The sequence below is a fragment of the Hypanus sabinus genome, chromosome 7 (genome assembly GCF_030144855.1).
Source record: "Hypanus sabinus isolate sHypSab1 chromosome 7, sHypSab1.hap1, whole genome shotgun sequence".
In the NCBI taxonomy this organism is placed as follows: domain Eukaryota; kingdom Metazoa; phylum Chordata; class Chondrichthyes; order Myliobatiformes; family Dasyatidae; genus Hypanus; species Hypanus sabinus.
Window position 1 is genome coordinate 38908777 of NC_082712.1, and position 21090 is coordinate 38929866.

The 21090-nt window shown below is 35.3% G+C and overlaps 1 protein-coding gene across 1 annotated transcript in view; it reads left to right on the forward strand.

Annotated features, from left to right (window-relative positions):
* Positions 1-21090, forward strand: part of LOC132396483 (ankyrin repeat domain-containing protein 31-like) — a 137956-nt gene that overhangs the window by 20680 nt on the left and 96186 nt on the right. The window contains 2 exon segments of the mRNA XM_059974024.1: positions 4267-4346; positions 18781-18854. Of these exon segments, the coding sequence (XP_059830007.1) occupies positions 4267-4346; positions 18781-18854 (154 nt within the window).

A 21090-nucleotide genomic window follows, 5' to 3' on the forward strand; every position in this document is an offset into this window, starting at 1 on the left:
CCACAGCTCTGAGGGGCCGAAGGGTGCGGGGTAGCCCCCTCCTTTTTGAGAATAGCAGGATCGCTATTGATTTGGGTCAGGAGACCCAGGAAATGAGAGACAGACATTTGGAATGTCTTGAACCCCCGGCGATATAAAGCTCCAGGAAACGGCCATTGTCTCTTGGAGACGGAATTGTGTATTAAAATACTGTGCTTCGTGGAAGCCCTCAGGCAAAGTGGGCTGGTTGGTGGAGGGATTGCATCATCCCAACCTGACTGGCATCTGAGACCCTGTGAGTCAGGATAAAGGAGGGTCTGTGGGAACAGCCCCTCAGATGCACCAGAAGAAACGCTAGCGATCCCGTAATAGCAAAAGCCAGTGGGAAGGCCACGTGCGTCCGTTTCCATTTGCCCCGGAATCGGTGTGCCTTGACCACGAAAGAACGGTTTTTAGCTAACAACGGGGAAATCAACTCCCAACGACTCTCAAAGGATTGACATCATAAAAGGACTGGGCAAGTTTTAACCCATCTTTCTCTCAAACCAAAACGCTGCAGCTTGAATGAACTAAAGTGACTTTTATATTTCCATCGGACAATACATTATCCCCTAGACAACGATAACGCTATTCCTTATTGATTATTATTATACCCGGACTTTTAGATTTAGTATTGACAACGTTTATTATCTGTATGTTTGCATTGATATTATTTTGTGTATTTTTACCAATAAATACTGTTAAAAATAGTACCATCAGACTTCAACAGACCTCTCTATCTTTGCTGGTAAGTGACCCAGTTACTGGGTACGTAACACTATGTACTGTACCAGCAGTTATGGTCAAAAAGACAATAAAAGTGACTTGCCTTGACTTTGCTTTTTGATGTTGCTTTCTGGGAATTTTTGTTTGATTTTGATGTTGCTTTCTGGGAATCTAATGATATACTGGTATTTTATGGAAGGGTATTACAAAGTTTCGCTTTATGCTGATGACCTTTTGCTCTACAGTTCTAATGTGGAGTCTTCTTTACCTTCTGTACTTTCTTTTCTCTCCTGCTTTAGTCAGTTTTCAGGATATAAACTTAACTTTCATAAGCGTGAACTTTTTCCTTTGAATAATTTGTTATTAGTTAATAATAACCTTCCTTTTAAAATCGTATCAATTTACTTATTTGGGCGTAACAATTACTAGGAATTATATATTCCTTTTTAAAGAAATTTTTTTTACACTATGTTAAGTTATGTTAAGTCACTCTCAAATTGGTCACCTCTCTCTTTATCGTTGATTGGCCAAATTAATTCTATTAAAATGAATATTTTGCCTAAATTTTTATATTTATTTCAGGTCCTACCTGTTTTTATTCCTAAATCCTTTTTTGATTCTCTGGATTCTATTATATCTTATATATGGAAAAATAAAATTTCTTGATTAAATGAAGTTTATCTTCAAAAAGCTAAAAAGAATGGAGGTTTAGCCTTACCAAATTTTAGGTTTTATTACTGGGCAGTCAACATACAGAATCTTAAGTTTTGGCTATATTATATTAATCGAGAGGACTGTCTGGTCTGTGTTTCTTTAGAAGCTAATTTCCCAATATATTTTCTATCATTTCTCGGATCCTCAATTCCTATATCTTTAAGTAATTTAACTGGTAATTTTGTAGTTAAACACACTTTGAGGATTTGGGTACAATTTAGAAAATATTTTGGTTTCTTGAGTTTTTCACTTTCAAGTCCCATTTTTTCTAACTTTTTTTAATACCATCTATGACTGATGTTTTTATAGAGTGGAATAGATTGGGTATTAAATGTTTTCAGGGTTTGGGTGTTGGAGATAGTTTCTCTTCATTTGAACAACTGTCAGCTAAGTATAGCCTACCCAAAACCCACTTCTCTTGATATTTACAAATTAGAGACTTTATGCGTTCTCAAGTACATACATTCCCTAAAAGTCCAGATAAACATTTACGATACAATTTTTAATTTGAAACCCTTCCATTATGGATCTATATCTAATATTTATGGTATGTTGTTGAGAATGTGAAATATTCCTTTAGACAAAATTAAAAATCTCTGGGAACAAGATTTACAGATTCCAATTTCTGAGGATATTTGGAATGAGGTTTTAAAATCAGTTAATACTTTATTGTTATGTGCCTGTCATTCCCTTCTACAATTTAAGTGGTTCATAGGACCCACATGACTAAAGGTAAGCTACCTCGTATTTATTCTGATATATATCCCTATTGTGATGGATGTAACAATGGAAAAGCTTCACTAATTCATATATTTTGGACTTGTTCAGGTCTTGAAAAATATTGGAAGGAAGTATTCCAAACTGTTTCAGTGCTTTTTAAAGTAAATTTTAAACCTAATCCTTTGACTGCCTTATTTGGTATTGTTGGAGGAAATGTTGTTATTTTGGAGAGACAGGATTTGCACATTTTGGCTTTTATTTCTCTGATAGCCAGGAGGGCATTGTTGCTTAAGTGGAAGGATGCTGCTCTGCCTACTTATTCTCATTGGTTAAATGATGTTATGTCATGTTTAAATTTAGAGAAGATATGCTGTTCAATTTCTGAACCTAGACAAGATTTTTTTTTAACATTGTGGGGACCTTTTTTGAATTATTTTCAAAATCTTTGATTTGCTATTAAGCATTGATGTTGGCTAATAATATGTTTTACTATATAATAAGGATTTTTTCCTTTTTTTAAAAAAAGACAAACAGCTTTTTTTTCTGGTAGTGGGTTTAGATTTCTTTGTATAATAAAATTATCTCTTTTCAATATTATGTTTAAATTTAATTTATATGGATATGGAGTAATGAGACTATATTTGTGATTCCAATATATTGTAATCAATGAATATTATATCCTCTGTATTCTTTTATGTAAGAAATCAATAAAAATATTGAAAGAGAAGGTAGTTTTGAGCTGAAGTGAATATTACAACTTTAAAGAGTCCCATCTTTTTTTTGATCAAATATCACGCAAACTTGAGTTTGCTATGTTTGTCATCTGATAATAACACACTTTCTAAACACTAGACCAGTTTTTTAATATAATGGCAGATTAAATGTCTGTATACTATTAGACAGAAATCTGGCAATGGTTTCAAAGTTCAAAGTAAAATTTTTTATCAGAGTACACACAGATTACCACATACAACCCTGGGATTCTTTTTCCCTGGGCATACTCAGCAAATCTATAGGACAGTAACTGCAAACAGATCAATGAACAACAAACTGCAAATTCAAATATAAATAAATAGCAATAATTAACAAAAGCATGAAATAACAAGATAAAGAGTCCTTAAAGTGAGATCATTGGTTGTGGGAACACCAGAAACAGAATGAGTGTAGTTATCCTCTTTAGTTCAAGAGCCTGATGGTTGAGGGGTAGTACCTGTTATTGAACTTGGTGGTGCAAATCCTGAGGTACGTGTATTTTCCACCTGATAGCAGCAGCGAGAAAAGGGCATAGCTGATGAGGTTCTTTGATGGATGTTGCTTTTCTACAACAATGTTTCATGTCGATGTGCTCAATGCTTCGGAGGGGTTTACCCATGATGTACTGGGCCAAATCTACGAACTTTTGTAGGATTTTCCACTGAAAGGCATTAGTGTTCCCATACCAGGCTGTAATGCAGCCAGTCAGCACACTTTCCACCACATATCTATAGAAGTTTGCCAAGGTTTTTGATGACATACTGAATCTCTGCAGACTCCTAAGGAAGTAGAGGCATTGTCAAGCTTTCTTTACAACTACATTTATGTGAAGGGTCCAGGAGGTTTCCAGTGCAGCAGATTGCTAACTGTATATTTTATATTCTTGTACAGTTGTGGATTCCATTGAAAGGAGAAGATAACTAAATACCCTATATATTTCTTAGCTGCTTACCTTGTCCAGTGATCTTAGTATATCACATTATTTCCTTATGTCCAGTTTTGCAGCCATCGTACTTGAATGCTGCAGGTCCAGAATCTAAAGGGAATAAGCTGACCAATCAATGCATGTAGGTGTATATAGATGCACACCTATTCTACACAATAACTGATGAGTGCAGAATGCCATCAGTCCTACTTCTAACTGTATCTTACATATTAATATCTAACAGCCAGGTAAGGAAGTGTTTGACGATAGGTATATGTGAGCAAGTAGGTTAATTGAATTTCTTTGTATGATGTTAGGATAGATAAGCCAGTTTGGAAATCTCAAATATTAATAAACCTAATAAACCCAATAATGCTTCTTGGTTTAGTAAATACAGCTGTATTTCTTAGATCAGGTGTGACATGTTTGACTGGTGAAGGAACTACCCCCCATGTGACTTATATTGATATTGAACATAACTACTCTCAAGGTATGTAATGGAATTAATTTCATGTACTTGATTGTTAGCATGCTGCACTTTATTAAGTGTCAGCAATGAGTGACTTTTATTGTTGAAGACGTAGTTAAGACAAAAATTGTTTCTCTGAGGTAAAAATTAATCAATATTTTTGCCAGTTATAACTTAACATTTGCCACTCGTATTTGCTGAACACAACTGTCTGCAGTTGCTAGTTGTGATTGCAAGGTGGCACTGTGGAATTTATTTGTGATTCATTCCATAATAATATATATATAAATAGATACTTTATTGATCTCAAATGAAATTACAGTGTCATAGAAGCATTACTGTATACAGTAGATATACAAATACTGGAAGAGAAGTAAGAAAGAATAAGAAAATAAGTACCTCAAACAGGTTAACAGGAGGGGGTTATTGCTTCCCCTGCTATAGGTTGACTTGTTATAGAGCCTAATGGCCGGGTGTAAGAATGACCATACAGCACCCTTTGAAGCAGCACAGTTGGCTTGATCTATTACCAAAAGTGCTCCTCTGTTCAGCCAAGGTGGAATGCAGAAGGTGAAAAACATTTTCCAGAATTGCCAGGATTTTCTGTTGGGTTCTTTGTTCTACCACAGCCTCCAATGTGTCCAGTTTGACTCCTTTAACAGAGCCAGCCTTTCTAATCAATTTATTGAGCCTGTTGGCATCACCCGGTGTTGATGTCATTGCCCCAGCAAACCACCATGTGCATTTATATACTCTGGTAAAATACTCCATGGTACTGTATGTACTGTACTTTTGTAACCATTAAGTATTTTGACAATTATTTTAAAATATAGTGTTTATAGTTATGGAGCAAAATAAGAAAACGAGCTTTTAACAAGAAAAACACAAAATGGAGTGGGGGGGGGTTCATTTGGTCAGGCATCTGTGGAGGGAAGTAGACAGTTGTTGTTTCTGGCAACATTTTCATCTGGACTGCAGAATAGAAGGAGCTGGCCACCCTAAAGAGATGAAGGGAAGGGGTGTAACAAGAGGTAGTAAGCAGTGTGTGGATCCAGGTGAGGAAGGGCCAGAGGCAGATCAGGGGAGTGAATATAGAAATAGCAACAGAAGCTGGGAGGTGATGGGTAGAAGTGACAAAGCTGAAGATGATGGAATCTGACAGGAGAGGAAAAAGTGGCATAGGATCAGGTGAGGGATGTGGGAAGACAGATGGAAACAATGGGAGAAGAATGTGGATGATGGGCAGAGGAGGAGAATGAAACGGTGATGGGAAGCTGGAGTAAGAGACGAGAGAAGAAAAGGACAGGGAGAACAGTTTACGAGAAATCGGAGAATTGAGTGTTCATGCTGTTGAGTGGTAGACCATAACAAGCAGAACATGAGGCGCTCTTTCTCTTGATTGTGTTTCATCACACTCTGGCTGTGGATGAGGCTGAGGACAGATATGTTGGTGTGGAAATGGGATGCAGAATTAAAATGGGTAGCAACTGGGTACTCCAGATAGCCATGGTGGTTGCTCAGCAAAGTTCAACATGTGATATAAATATTACTTTGTAAAACATTTTATTGAGCAATAGATTTATTTAGTAAAGGAACATGATTCAAACTGTACTTCGCTGACAGTGAAACACATTGGCCACCAAATTCTTTAGTATTTTCAGAAGCTCATTATGCTTTGATATAAAGCCAAGGTTCATATTTGTATAAGGATCGCTGGTAAGCTCTGTCCCCTGTAGTTTTCCATCATCACTAGTAAACAAACATTCAGGATGAACAATTTGCCCTGGAATATTCTTCACTATCAGACCCCATTCTAGTATTCCAGGTCCCTGAATACAAAAGATCGAACAGCATGTTGCAACCATACAAGATGTTGTTGAGACCACACTTGCAGTGTTGTGTGCAATTCTGGTTGCCTACCTAGAGGAATGATGTTATTAAGCTAGTAACAGTGCAGAAAAGACCGACAAGGATGTTACCAGGTCTGCAGTGTATGAATTAGAAGGAGAGACTGAATAGCTGAGGTTTTATTTTATCCTTGTTGTGTAGGAAGCTCAGGGATGGCCTTTATAGAGGTATGTTAAATCATTATGGGTGTATTTTAGGGATTCCCAACCTTTTTATGTCATGGATGAATACCCATGGATCCCAGGTTGGGAGCCCTGGTGTAGATAAAGTGAATGGCCACTTTTTTTTTCTTAAGGTAGAAAAGTCTAAAAGTAGGAAGTCGAAGATTGAAAGTGAGACGGGGGGATAGTTTAGAGGACCTGAAGGGCAAACTTTTCCATGTGGAAGATGGTGATTCTGTGGAATAAATTGCCAAAGTAAGTGGTAGAAGTGGGTATAATTATATTTAAAAGACATTTGGACCAGTACATGGATAGGAAATGTTTAGAGGTATATAGGCTAAACCCAAGCAAGTGGAACTAATTCAGATAGGCAAATTTCACGTTACATGCTGGTGGTAATAAACCCGATTCTGATTCTGACGTGATCAGTGTGGACGAGTAGAACCAGAGAGCCTGCTTGCTGTGCTGTATTACTCTGATCTTTCTATTCTGCTTCTCTAGAAGTGACCCCTGGTATTTTTTCAATAGAGACTGTATCTTGCATTGGCACTTAATGATTTTGTTCATATTAATTTTCTTAACTATTTTGTGTTGTTGCAATGTAGAAGTGTACATTGAGGATCCAGTTTTCTACCATTCCATTTAAATCCTTGCATTCCAAAAACTGTGATTCACATATCCCAGCAAATTGCCTGAAAACAGGTGGAGGCAAAAACACTTGCTGAAATTCAAGCACACAGATATGCATTTAGAGACATTAAGTAATGCAATATGGAAACAGGCCTTTTGGCTCAACTCATCCATGCCAATTACGGTGCTAATCAATCTAGACCTATTTGCTTGCATTTGGCTCATCTCTCTCTAAACTCATCCTATCCATGTATTTATCAAAATGTATTTTGAATGTTGTTATGGTACTTTCCTCAACCAGTTTTTCTGACAGCACATTCTAGATACACGCCTCCCTCTGTGTGAAGTGACCCCTATGGTCCTTTTTAAATCTTTCACTTCTCGCCTTAAATCTACATCTTCTAGAATCTAATCCCGCTTCCCGGGGAAAAAGATTGTGCGTTTGCATGTGTGTATGCGTTCACCCTGTCTGTGTCCCTCATGATTGAATACACCTCTAAGGTCATCCCTAAATATTTTATCCTCCAAGTAATATAATCCCATCTTACCCAATGATGTCTTTTCTATAAGTCAAGTCAAGTCAACTTTTATTGTCATTTCGACCATAACTGTTGGTACAGTGCATAGTAAAATTGAGACAACATTTTTCAGGACCATGGTTTACATGACACAGTACAAAAACTAGACTGAACTGCATAATAAAAAAAACACAGAAAAAGCTATACTAGACTACAGACCTACACTGGACTGCATAAAGTGCACAAAAACAGTACCGGCATTACAATAAATAATAAACAGGACAGTTTATTCTAATCTTTTGCTGTCTTCTTCAGTTTCGACAATGTACCCAGTGTTTTGACAACTAGAAATTTTAGAAGTTGTTTTTGATTCCATTGTTCAATATAAATGTAGACTCCAGAAGTTGTGCTCTAATCTTCATAGAATCCAATTTTCATTTTCTGCTTCCTTGTGTTCTTTTTTTTTGTCTCTAAACTGCCATGTATTGACTTAACTATCCATTCAATTTGTCTGACATTTTTATATGCTTGGCCTTGTTAATAACGAAGCACCTTTCTGAAGATTGTTCAGTAATCTGGATATATTTGCTGTATTGCCCCTTTTTATCCTCTTAATATTTCAGAATATGGTGAGGCTGTTCAAATAAAAGGTTTCCTTCTCAAATCTATACTTATAATACAATGAAAAATCTGGTTCTTCATCTTTTGCTTTTTAGCAGTGTATCGTTTTTATTTCAATCACTTAAAATAAACACTAGCTTTAGATAACAAGTAGAACATGTAATTTTGAGATTCCTCTGAAAGCACAATCATCTGGAACTTAATAACTTGGCCACTGTTAGAGCAAGAATCCAGTGAAATCATATGGAAAGGATAAGGAAAATACAGAAGAAACAATGCTTTGAAAGAAAGGGTTGGAAGAATCAAGAGAGCAGCTGTCACCTGAATGCTTGGATAATGGCTGGCTGGATATTCATGAACACCTATCTGAACCAAATGAAGTAGTAGCATTTGGTGGAACCATTTTGGATGAGATGATACCATGTTATACATTGGGTATGTTCTTGTTTTATTATTTTATATCAAGATCAATATGAGTAAAATCCAAACACAAGAAAATCTGCAGATGCTGGAAATTCAAGCAACACACACAAAATGCTGGTGGAATGCAACAGGCCAGGCAGAAGTACAGTCGACATTTCGGGTCAAGATCCTTCTTTAGGACTAATGGAAAAAAGATTTGAAAGAGGAGAGGGAGACCCAAAATGATAGGAGACAGGAGGGGGAGGAATGAAGCTAAGAGCTGGGAAATTAATTGGCAAAAGGGATACAAGGCTAGAGAAGGGGGAGTATCATCGGATGGAAGGCCTTGGAAGAAAGAAAGGGAGAGGAGAACACCAGAGGAAGATGGAGAACAGGCAAGGAGTTATCGTGAGAGGGAAAGAGAGGAAAAAAATAATTAAAATTTAGGGCTGGGGTAAGAAGGAGAGGTGGGGCATTAACAGAAGTTAGAGAAATCAATGTTCATGCCATCAGGTTGGAGGCTACGCAGATGCAATATAAGGTATTGTTCCTCCAACTTGAGTGTGGCTTCATCTTGACAGTAGAGGAGGCCATGGATTGACATATTGGAATGGGAATGGGAAATGGAATTAAAATGGGTGGCCACTGGGAGATCTTGCATCCTCTAGCAGACAGAGAGTAAGTGTTCAGCAAAACAGTCTCCCAGTCTGCGTTGGGTCTCACCAGTATATAGAAGGCCACACCAGGAGTACCAGACACAGTATATTACCCCAGCAGACTCACAGGTGAAGAGTTGCCTCACCTGGAAGGACTGTCTGGGGCTCTGAATGGTGGTGAGGGAGGAAGTGTAAGGGCAGGTGTAGCATTTGTTCTGCTTACAAGGATAAGTGCCAGGAGGGAGATCAGTGGGAAGGGATTGGGCGGGGGAACGAATGGACAAGGGAGTCATGTAGGGAGCGATCCCTGTGGAAAGCAGAAAGTGGGGGGGAGAGGAAGATGTGCTTGGTGGTGGGATCCCATTGGAGATGGCAAACTCCTGTTCTCCGTCTTCCTCTGATGCTCCCCTCCCCCTTTCTTTCTTCCAAGGCCTTCCGTCCTATGATACTCCCCCCTCCTCCAGCCTTGTATTCCTTTTGCCAATCAACTTCCCAGCTCTTAGCTTCATCCCTCCCCCTCCTGTCTTCTATCATTTCGGGTCTCCTCCTCCCCCTCCCACTTTCAAATCTCTTTTTCTTTCTTATTCTTTTTCAATCTTTTTATTAATATCAACATATTGAAAATAACAGATATTGATACAGAATTATTGGGATTACATTGTTAATAGTTAACATACATGAATATATACTCAATTGGTACATGGGAATTAAGTCTCCCAAAATCATACAAAATACAAATATGATGTACACAAAACAAAGAAAATTGGAAAAACAATAAGAAAAAACAAAAAAAAAACAGGATAAAATTATATATATATCCCCCAAAAAGACTGATCTATCCAAAGCTAACTAATAACTAAAAAAAAAGAAAAAGAAACATGGGCTGTTTATAATATCTAAAAAAGAAAAAAGAACCATAAGTGTCAAAAGTGTTGTCAACTCCGATCCTCTCTACATGTATAAAACCAGAAGAAAAAAAAGAAATGGGTTTGGAAAAGGTCAAGTTACATACGAAAATATTGAATAAATGGCTTCCAAATCTTTTCAAATTTAATAGAAGGATCATATATAACACTTCTAATTTTTTCCAAGTTTAAACAGGACATAGTTTGAGAAAACCAATGAAATATGATTGGGGGATTAATCTCTTTCCAATTCAACGAAATAGATCTTTTAGCCATTAATGTCAGAAATGCAATCACTCGACAAGCTGAGGGAATTAAATGAATTGGCCCTATCATTGATCAACCAAAAAATTGCAGTAATAGGATGCGGTTGTAAATCAATACTCAATACCGTTGAAAAAATATCGAAGATATCTTTCCAGTATTTTTTTAAAAGCGGATATGACCAAAACATATGAGCTAGAGAGGCTATTTCAGAATGGCATCTGTCACATATAGGATTTATATGAGAATAATAACAAGCTAATTTATCCTTGGCTATATGGGCCCTGTGCACTACTTTAAACTGTATCAACGAATGTTTGGAACATATAGAGGATGAATTAACTAATTGAAGAATTTTTTCCCATTTTTCAAAAGGTAAAGTAAACTTAAGTTCCCTTTCCCAATCATTCTTAATTTTATAAGATACTTCTGAACGGATTTTCATAATTATATTGCAAACAGTTGCTATTACACCTTTCTGAAAAGGATTTAAATCTAAATTTTTTCCAAAATACCCATAGGATCTAGACTCAGGAAGGTAGGAAGCACAGTGTTTAAAAAGTTTCTAATCTGTAAATATCTAAAAAAGTGGGATCTAGGCAAATTATATTTATTAGATAATTGTTCAAAAGACATGAAGTAATTATCCAAAAATAAATCAGAAAATCATAATGTACCTTTAGTTTTCCAAGCTAAATAGGCTTGGTCCATAATAGAGGGATGAAAGAATAAATTAGATGTAATAGGAATTGCTAGAATAAATTGATTTAGCCCAAAGAATTTTTGAAATTGAAACCATATTCGTAAAGTGTTTTTAACTTTCGGATTATCCATTTTTGCAATTGTTTTTGCAATTTAGAAAAAGCAAAGGGAAGTGAAGTCCCTAAAATAGAACCCAGTGAAAACCCTTGTACAGATTTGGTTTCCAAATTTACCCAGTGAGGACTTGAAGTTATATCCAAGTCCCATAACAAAAATTTCATATATTGGATATTGATTGCCCAATAATAAAATCTAAAATTCGGCAAAGCCAGTCCACCCTTTTTAGACTTCTGTAAGTATCTAACCTGGGATTATTATTCTGCCATATAGATAAAGAAATTTTAGAATCAACATTATCAAAAAAGGATTTCAGAATAAAAATTGGTACTGCTTGAAATATATATAAAAATTTAGTTAAGATAATCATCTTAATAGCATTGATCCGACCCATCAGTGACAGAAACAGTGGTGACTGTTTAGTGAACAAATGTGTAATCTGATCAATTAAAGGTAGGAAATTAGCCTTAAATAAATCCTTATGCTTTTTTTTTGTAATTTTAGCACCTAAATATATAAAGTGATTGGTAACCAATCTAAAAGGTAAACTTCCATAAATTGGAATCTGCATATTTAGGGGAAACAGTTCGCTCTTATTAAGTTTCAGTTTGTAACCGGAAAAATTACTAAACTGAGCCAACAATGATATAACTGCAGGAATGGATTTCTCAGGATTAGAAATGTATGTTAACAAATCGTCTGCATATAATGATAACTTATGTCTCTCCATCTCGCGAGTAATACTAAGAATATTAGGTGATTCTTGAAAAGCAATTGCTAAAGGTTCCAGGGCAATATCAAATAGTAATGGATTAAGAAGCCAACATTGCCTAGTACCCTGAAATAGGGGAAAAGGGGGAGATCTTTGATCATTAGTAAGAACTGAGGCTACTGGGGTGTGAGATATCAATTTAATACAAGATATAAATATTGGACTAAATTAAATTTCTCAAGCACAGTAAATAAATATGGCCATTCAACTTTATCAAATGCTTTCTCAGCATCAAATGAAACGACACACTCTGGAGTATTACGTGAAGGAATATAAACAATATTCATTAATCTCCTGATGTTAAAAGATGAATAACGGTTTTTGATAAATCCAGTTTTGGTCCTCAGAGATATTCAACAGGGATATTGGTCTATAGGATGCGCAATCAGTAGGATCTTTGTCCTTTTTTAAAATTAAAGAGATAGAAGTTCTATAAAATCATTGTGGTAATTTATGCAATCTAATTGCTTCTTCAAAAACCAGACATAACCGAGCAGAAAGAGTAGAAGAAAAAAACTTGAAAAAATCTGCTGTATACCCATCTGGACCAGAATTCATTGAGGAAATGACACCTTTTATTTTTGCATCTGTAATAGGAATTTCTAATGTTAAACGTTCTTCGGGTGATAGTTTCGGAAAATTCAATTTTGCATGGTAAAAAACTCTTGCATGGTATTGGGATTATGAGGGAATTCAGAGTGGTACAGAGAAGTATAAAATTCTTGAAAAGATTTGTTCATCTCATCATGATTAACTGTCAAATCATCATCCTGTTTATGAATCTTGATAATTTGACGTTTAACCGAGGCAGTTTTCAGTTGGTTAGCTAATAATTTGCCCGATTTATCACAGTGTATATAAAATTTACTTCTGGTTTTCATTAATTGATTTTCAATTGAGGATGTAAGTAATAAGCTGTGTTCTATTTGAAGCTCAACTCTTTGTTTATAAAGCTCCTTACTAGGAGCAGTAGAATATTTCTTATCAGTTTCTTTGATCTTATCAACCAATAGGAGAGTTTCATTCTTAAGACGTTTTCTCAAACCAACAGAATAGGAGATAATCTGTCCACGTATATATGCTTTAAAAGTGTCCAAAAGTGTCCCGCGGGAAATTTCTTCCATGGTATTAGTTGAAAAGAAGAAATCAATCTGTTCCTTCACAAATTTAACAAAGTCCGAATCTTGAAGCAGAGTAGAATCAAATAGCCATTGTCTAATACTAGGAGCTGTATCCATTAATTTGATAGAAAGTTTCATTGGAGCATGATTAGAAATGGCTATAATGTCATAATTACAATCAATTACAGATGGTATAAAACGAGAGTCAATAAAAAAAGTAATCAATTCTTGAATAAGAATGATAAACATGTGAGAAGAATGAAAACTCTTTGTCTTTAGGGTGTAGAAATCTCCAAACATCCAAAATTCCAGAGTCAGTCAAAAAAGAGTTGATAAGAGTAGCTGACTTATTTGGTAAAGTCTGAGTAGATATGGATCTATCCATAAAAGGATTTAAACAACAATTGAAATCACCACCTATTATCAAATATATTCATTTAGATTAGGTAGAGGTGTAAATAAAGACTTAAAAAATTCAGGATAGTCCACGTTTGGAGCATAAACATTGACCATAGCCACCTTTTTATTAAAAAGTAACCCAATAATTAACAAAAGTCTACCATTCAGATCCAAAATAATATGCTGAACAAATGTAATTGAGGAGTCTATAAAAATTGAAGCTCCTTTTACTTTGGCATGCAAATTCGAATGATACTGTTGTCCCTTCCAAAACCTAAAAAAATTGAGTGTCCTCTTTCCTCACATGAGTTTCTTGTACAAAAATAAATTGAGCATTCAGGCTTTGGAATACTTTGAAAACTTTTTCTGTTTAATTGGATGGATTAAACCATTTGTATTTCAAGAGACAAAATTGATCATCTGAACCATATTTCCTAGGATCAACCCTTTGATATATAAAGAGTTAGCCATACTGTGAACTCATGAACCCTGAAGAGGAACAAAAATTCAGGGAGGAACTGGATGTGATGACACTGCAGACATTTTGGTAGTTCTAAATTGGCAAAAAATGAAAATACTAATTGAAAGACTCCCCCACCCTCCACCCACGAAGACTCCAGACTAAGTCTGAAGAAGGCCAGAAAAAAGAATAATACTAAATCAACACACATCTCCAGAAGGCAACTCCAAAGAAATATGTTAAAAAAAAGAACCACCCAAAATCCAAAAGAATTGTTAAACACTATACTAAAACAGTTTTCATAATATAGTTCCTAAAAAGAGAGGAGAGAGTAAGCACCGAGACATATAAGTCAGGTAAAACCAAAGCAATTAAAAATAAGGTTACAAAAAAAGGCATTATGGGAAGAAGAAAGCATAAAAAGATAGCGAGATAAAAGAACAAAAGATATTTTAAAGAAAGGAAAACAAACCATCATCTTAATTAAAAGAAAAATGAGAAAAACAGGATATTCATCCAGAACAATAAAAATTCACCATCAAATCATTAATAAGTGTCCAGAAAAAAATTGAAGTTAAAATTAGTAAATTAAAAAAAGGTAAATACATCAGCAAAGAAAAACTTTAATTGAAATATAAAATGAACCTACACTAGTAACCAAAAATGAAAATCTTATAAAGATTAAACTTCATAAGATGATTATAGGCTTTAAAAATATACGAAAGTACTGCAAAAGCCATACATTTATTAGAGCCTAGAGACCGAAGCAGTAGGTTAGTGCTCATCCAAGAAACTTCGAGCTTCACTTGTAGAAAGAAAAATATGACGTGGTCCTTCCAAAGGTGAAATTCTTAGGCACGCAGGATATAATAACACGAGTTTGAGATTTCTCTCATAACATTCCGATATCAGAGATTTAAAAGTGAGCCGTGCCTTCATCACTTCTGGACTATAATCCTCCAAAAGGTGGAAATGGTAATCTTGAAAATTAATCATACCTTGCCAACGAGCAATATGGATAAGATGCTCTTTAACATGAACATTCTGAAATCGGACAATTACAGCTCATTGTTTAGTTGAGGAAATCGGTGTCCAGCGAGTGGAGCAGTGGGCTTGGTCGAATAATCGAGGGTTCTCTGGAAATTCAGAGGGGAATGCATCCTTTAAAAGTTGAGAGAAGAATTTTGAAGGGTCCCCTTTCTGGATATCCTCAGGGAGACCAATTATGCGTAAGTTCTGTCTTCTGGATCGATTTTCAAAATTGATAATCTTGGATTTAAGAGTCTCTAACTGTTTAACCATCAAGGATAATTTTTGTTCCAAATTCTCAATTTTCAAATCCCTCTTCTGAGCATCATCTTGCAGACTTACTATTTTGGTTTGATGCTGTTTAACTCCAAGACCAATCATTTCCAAAGAATTCTGGAATGACTTTAAATCTTCTTTAATACTTTGACGTTGTTCATCAAATTTTTCATTTAAAAGCTCCAACTTCATGTCATAAGTTAATTCAGTTCGTTTAGATTCAGCTTTTTTCTTCTTTGCATTGTCGTCAGAATCTTTCCCATTTTTAGGCCCTTTAGATCTTAAAGCTATTTCTGTGCTCATATCTTCAAAATTCACGGTACAAACTCGAAGATAATTCAAAAGAAGTAATAAAAGTCTTCCAGTGTAGGTAAGAATAGGTTAAATAAGGGTGATCATGGGTTAAAAAAAGTAAAGGTAATGGAGCGAATCCAAAGCTGACCTCACTCCATGAGCATCTGCTGGAGAATTGACTTTCAAATCTCTTACTATCTCTTTTTTCCATTAGTCCTGATGAAGAGTCTCGACCCGAAACGTCAACTGTACTACTTCCTATAGGTGCTGCCTGGCCTGCTGCATTCCACCAGCATTTTGGGTGTGTTGCATGAGTAAAATCCATTTGTTTTCTAAATAACTTCAACTAGAAAACATTTAGCAAAATTAATTGAAGTTGAATGCCAAAACCCATTGTGCCGCTTTATACGTTGGGTGTTTATAAATATTCTGGTTTATTACTTATACTGATTTAAATAGTCATATTGCTGAAATAGATGTCATTTACAGTATTGGTGTATTTTTCCTAAAGGAAGTGTAACAGACTCGACAGATATAAGCTTGGAACTCCTACAATTGAAGAAAGAGAAGCTACAGTTGGAAATACTGAATGCCAAATTATGGAACAAGGTGCTTGAGCTACAAAAAGATGTTTTAAATATTCAGAAATGGAACCTACAAACCCTAAACCCATCATCAGTTCAGACTCCGGTATATCCCTCCCAGTTGTCATTGACAACGTTCCACGTACCTTCCCAAAAGTTGCTGTAATAAATTGAATCAAACTATTTTGAGATTTAAAGTTTAATACATGTGAATATTCAATTGCTTGTAAAATGTCCAACAATGTATAAAAGTAGTTTGTGAAATATTCTTTGTTCAAGTTGAAATTTATTATGTATTTTTGAGACAGCAAGTATTTGTACTTAAGTAGACCAATATTTTTCTTTAAGAAAGTCTCAAATGGTAACTGCAGAAATCAAGAAGGGAAGTCGTGCAAATGAAGCTATGTTTTCATATCATTTTTTATTAAAACAGTTATCATTTGTTTTAGGGATAATATTTTAAAAGAATTTGAGAAATGTGTTTATTTAGACAGAAGTATTACTTTTTGACTGTTAGTGAGGGAAGTAAATGGGTAAAAGATGATTTAATACATTTTCTAATCAAAAAAAATCCAACAACCTTAAACCAGTTTCAGTTACACTTAAGTAAAATGTCCAGAGCTCTCCCTATGTACCTTCATTCCATTTACTTTAATAGAACTGAATTCAAGGAATGGTTGACAATTCCCTTGATATTAATATGGATTGGACTACTACCAGGGAAAGAATTTCTTGGCAAATATGTTTTGTGCTTGAATTTCAATTGATGATAATAGTGGGTCGATATTTGGATGAAAAATAAACATCATCTGACTGCTAGGAATAAATGTGAGATATGATGGTGTTGTTTGGTAAAAATCAGTGATAATTTCTTTTCAGCAGCCATTTTAATGGTGATTGCTGCTGGTATAGCTTTATTAGAACGGGCAGCAAGAGTGAACCTTCAGATTACTGGCTGGGATGAAAAATTAAATGTAGGGAGCTAAATGTTTTAGGGGACTTAGGAATTGTGAATGTTACTGAAATTTATTTCCATCCATCTCTCTGCTTATTAGTCAACAATTCTGATATTAATTGGAATCATTGAGTATTCAACATTGAGATTACATTTGAGATAATGTGGTTAGTTAGTGTAAATATATAACATGGTTTGATAGGATTTTAAGAAACATAGCAAATGTTAAATCTTGACAACCAAAGCTATTGGAAATGCCCTGTAACTTCAGCAATGGCAATTCCAGCATTTTTACTTTCTATTTCAAATTTGAAGCATCTGTATTGCGCTTAAATGTGCATGAAAATATACTCTAATATATTCTATTTCCATCCAACATGTTTTTAAAAAAGGGAGTGCAGTGAACTTAAAACCTATAAACATAGCTTTGTGTGATCTAATTGCAGTAGCTAGTCTGCACCTTATCATGAATAGAAATGGGAGCAATTTTCAATACTGTCTGATATTTTGTGGTTAAATTTGAGTATTGCTTGTGTGGTTTATTATGTCATTCAAAACCATCACTATAAAACCATTAAAGATTCTAACCCAATAAATAAATGTGTGAGCTTGTGTATTCCATATCTAGGCCCAGTTAAGTAATTTTATACAGATTAAAAAGACGTATTGGTGCAGAGAAGATCATTTTTGTTCAGTGAAAGTGAAGTGAAACATGATGGTAGCAGGAATAAGTGACTTCATTTGGCATTTAATTTTAATTTCAACTTTCTACGCTTGTGTACATGTTCTGGAAAGCTTGTTTTACAGTGCATCATCCAATAGCACAGTGAACAAAATAACTTATATCAGGAATTGGTAAACTAATGATAAGAATAAGGTTTTAATGTTTCTATGACCTTAATAGAAGCACTTATTCAAGTTGTGTATATGTGCCTTAATGTTGAAAGATGTGCTGATTGTAACATGTAATTTTGATTTATGAATGTGCAGTTTTAAGAATAAAGTGGTTATTGTAATAATTTAATCTTTCAAATGTTTTGAACATATCAGGCAGTTTGCCTCTGCTTACACTTATGTGATCATAAAACAATATGACTTCATATGTGCACCTCAACAGATAGTGCTCTCCTATTGTGAGCAATAAATCAATATGTCTTTTCATGCCAGTGGAAGAGGAACAGAGTATACTTCCTTGAAATAAACACATACAAATTTATGACCTATTAGACAGTCACTGTGACTAGTGTAAAATTTTGAAAATACTTAAATTAAAATTAAGTTGTGTATCAGAAGGAATGATTGCTAACAAAGTACAAAGAAAGATGACATTCAGCTGCAAGCTATGAACCAATGTGTTTTAAAACTAGATTTCAAATTAATTGAAATATAGTGAATTACAATAGTAAACTAAAACATGAAATATGTATTGAGCTGCCATTTAGATTTGGTTAATCATCTTTCCTGTTGAAAGATGGATTGTGTATCTTTAAGATTCAGAAATACCTGAGAGTAGCACTACATGATAATATTTGCTCTCGATTTGAAGTTTAGATTTGAACTGAACAACCTAATGCATGTTTTTCTGGTTTAATATTAGTGTTTCCCCTCAAGTTTAAGTGTTTTTAATACTCTAGAAGCAATTTCAAGTTTATAATTGTTAATTCATGTTACCGTACAGAAGATTCAGAAGATACAGATGAAACAATGTTGGATACTGAGATGAGTAATGATCTGCCAGCCCAGAGTAGTCAACAGGTAAGTTGTATTTGTTTAGAAGTGGTAAATTATTTTAGATATGCTATATAATTAATGTGTTACCAATTCCTTATGAATCAGAATTTTTTGATAAATCCTGGAGCTGAATGCTTTATTCTCAATTTTAAACTTATATTTTGTTGCTGGTTTTCTCAAGGAGTCCAGTGGTAGAAATAGACCCTGACATATCTACAGAATCATACTGCTCTTAGATCGTGCAGTGATCTGATCTGTTACTATTTTCCTGCATTTGGCCCTATCAATCTAAATCTTTTCTATCTATGTACCTGTCTCAATGTCTTTTGAACAATCCAAATATCGTTGGAGTGGCAGCTAGTGTTGAGGAAGCAGGAAGTCTGCAGAACGACTTGGATAGGTTGAGAGAATGGGCAAAGAAGTGACAGAATACAGTGTAGAGAAATGTATGGTCATACACTTCAGTAGAAGAAATAAAGACCATAAGACATAGGAGCAGAATTAGGCCATTCAGCTCATCAAGTCTGCTCTGCCATTCCATCATGGCTGATCCCAGATAACACTCAACCCCATACTTCTGCCCTCTTGCCATAACCTTTGATGCCCTGAGCAACCAGGAAACTATCAACTTCCGCTTTAAATATGCCCAAGAACTTGGCCTGCACTCCAGTCTGTGGTAGATTCACTACAGTCTGGCTAAAAAAATAAGTTCCTCTTTGCCTCTGTTCTAAAAGGTCACCCCTGAGTTTTGAGGCTGTGCCTTCTAGTTCTGGATACCCCCACGATAGGAAACATCTTCTCCACATCCACCTTATCTAGTCCTTTCAACATTCAGTAGGTTTCAATGAGATCCCTACGAATTCTTTTAAATTCCAGTGAGTACAGGCCCAAAGCTGTCAAATGTGCATATGTTACCCCTTCATTTCCAAAATAATCCTTGTGAACCTCCTCTGGACTCTCTCCAATGACCACATCGTTTCTGAGATGTGGGGCCCAAAACTGTTGATAATACTCCCAGTGCAATCTGACTAGTGTCTTATAAAGCCTCAGTATTATCTCCTTGCTTTCGTATTCTATTCTCCTTAAAATAAATACCAACATAGCATTTGCTGCCTTTGCCACAGGCTCAACCTGTAAATTAACCTTACACATGGACTCCTAAGTCCATTTGCACCTCTGATGTTTGAATTTTCTCCCCATTTAGATAATATTCTGCTTTATTGTTCCTTTTACCAAAATGTATGATCATACATTCCCTAACACTGTATTCCATCTGCCATCTTTTGCCCATTTTTCCAATTTGTCTAAGTCCTGCTGCAATCGCATTGCTTCCTCAGTATTACCTACCCTCTATAACTTCTTAGTTTCATCCACAAACTTTGCCATAGATCCATCAATTCCATTATCCAAATCATTGATAAACAATGTGAAAAGTAATGGTCTCAATACTAATCCCTGAGGAACACCACTAGTCCCTGACAGCCAACCAGAGAAAGCCCCCTTTATTCCCACTTGGTGCATAGCAGGCATAGACTTTTCTAAATGGGGAGAAAATTCAGAAATCAGGGATGCAAGTTGAGTTGGAAGTGATAGAGCATAATTCTCTAAAGGTTAACTTAAAGGTTAAGTCAATGGTAAGAATGGCAAATGCAGTGTTAGCATTCAGTTTGAAAAGACAGGAATATAAAATTAAGAATGTAATGCTGTGGCTATGTAAAATACTGGATCAGACCACATTTGGAGCACTTTGAACTGTTTTATGGCCCATATATAAAGAATGATGTCCTCACATTGGAGAAGACTCAGAGATTTATGAAAATGATGCTGGGGATAAAGTGGTTAATTAATAATGAGCATTTGATGGCTCTGAGATTGTACTGACTGGAGTATAGAAAGAATGAGGGGGCAGCTCATTGAAAAGTACTCAATAATGAAAGTTCTAGATCGGGGTGGCCAACCTGTTACATTCCATGAGTCAGCTTCTTCACACAAGTTGAGATGCGCCATACAACTCTTGTACCCCCATTCAATTCTTGTAAAAATATGTTTATATAGACATATTTAGCATTTTTACATGATATATTGATTTAATATTAAACCAAAATAAACATTACTTACCTTAATGTGACTTTAACAAATATATTTTGTCTTCTTTTGATTTCTTCCTTTTTCTTAATCACATATTATTTCCGTTACTCAGACCCAAGCACTAGCTTCAGTTTCCCTTCTATTTCAGTCTGATGTTGTGTTTTATAGTCTA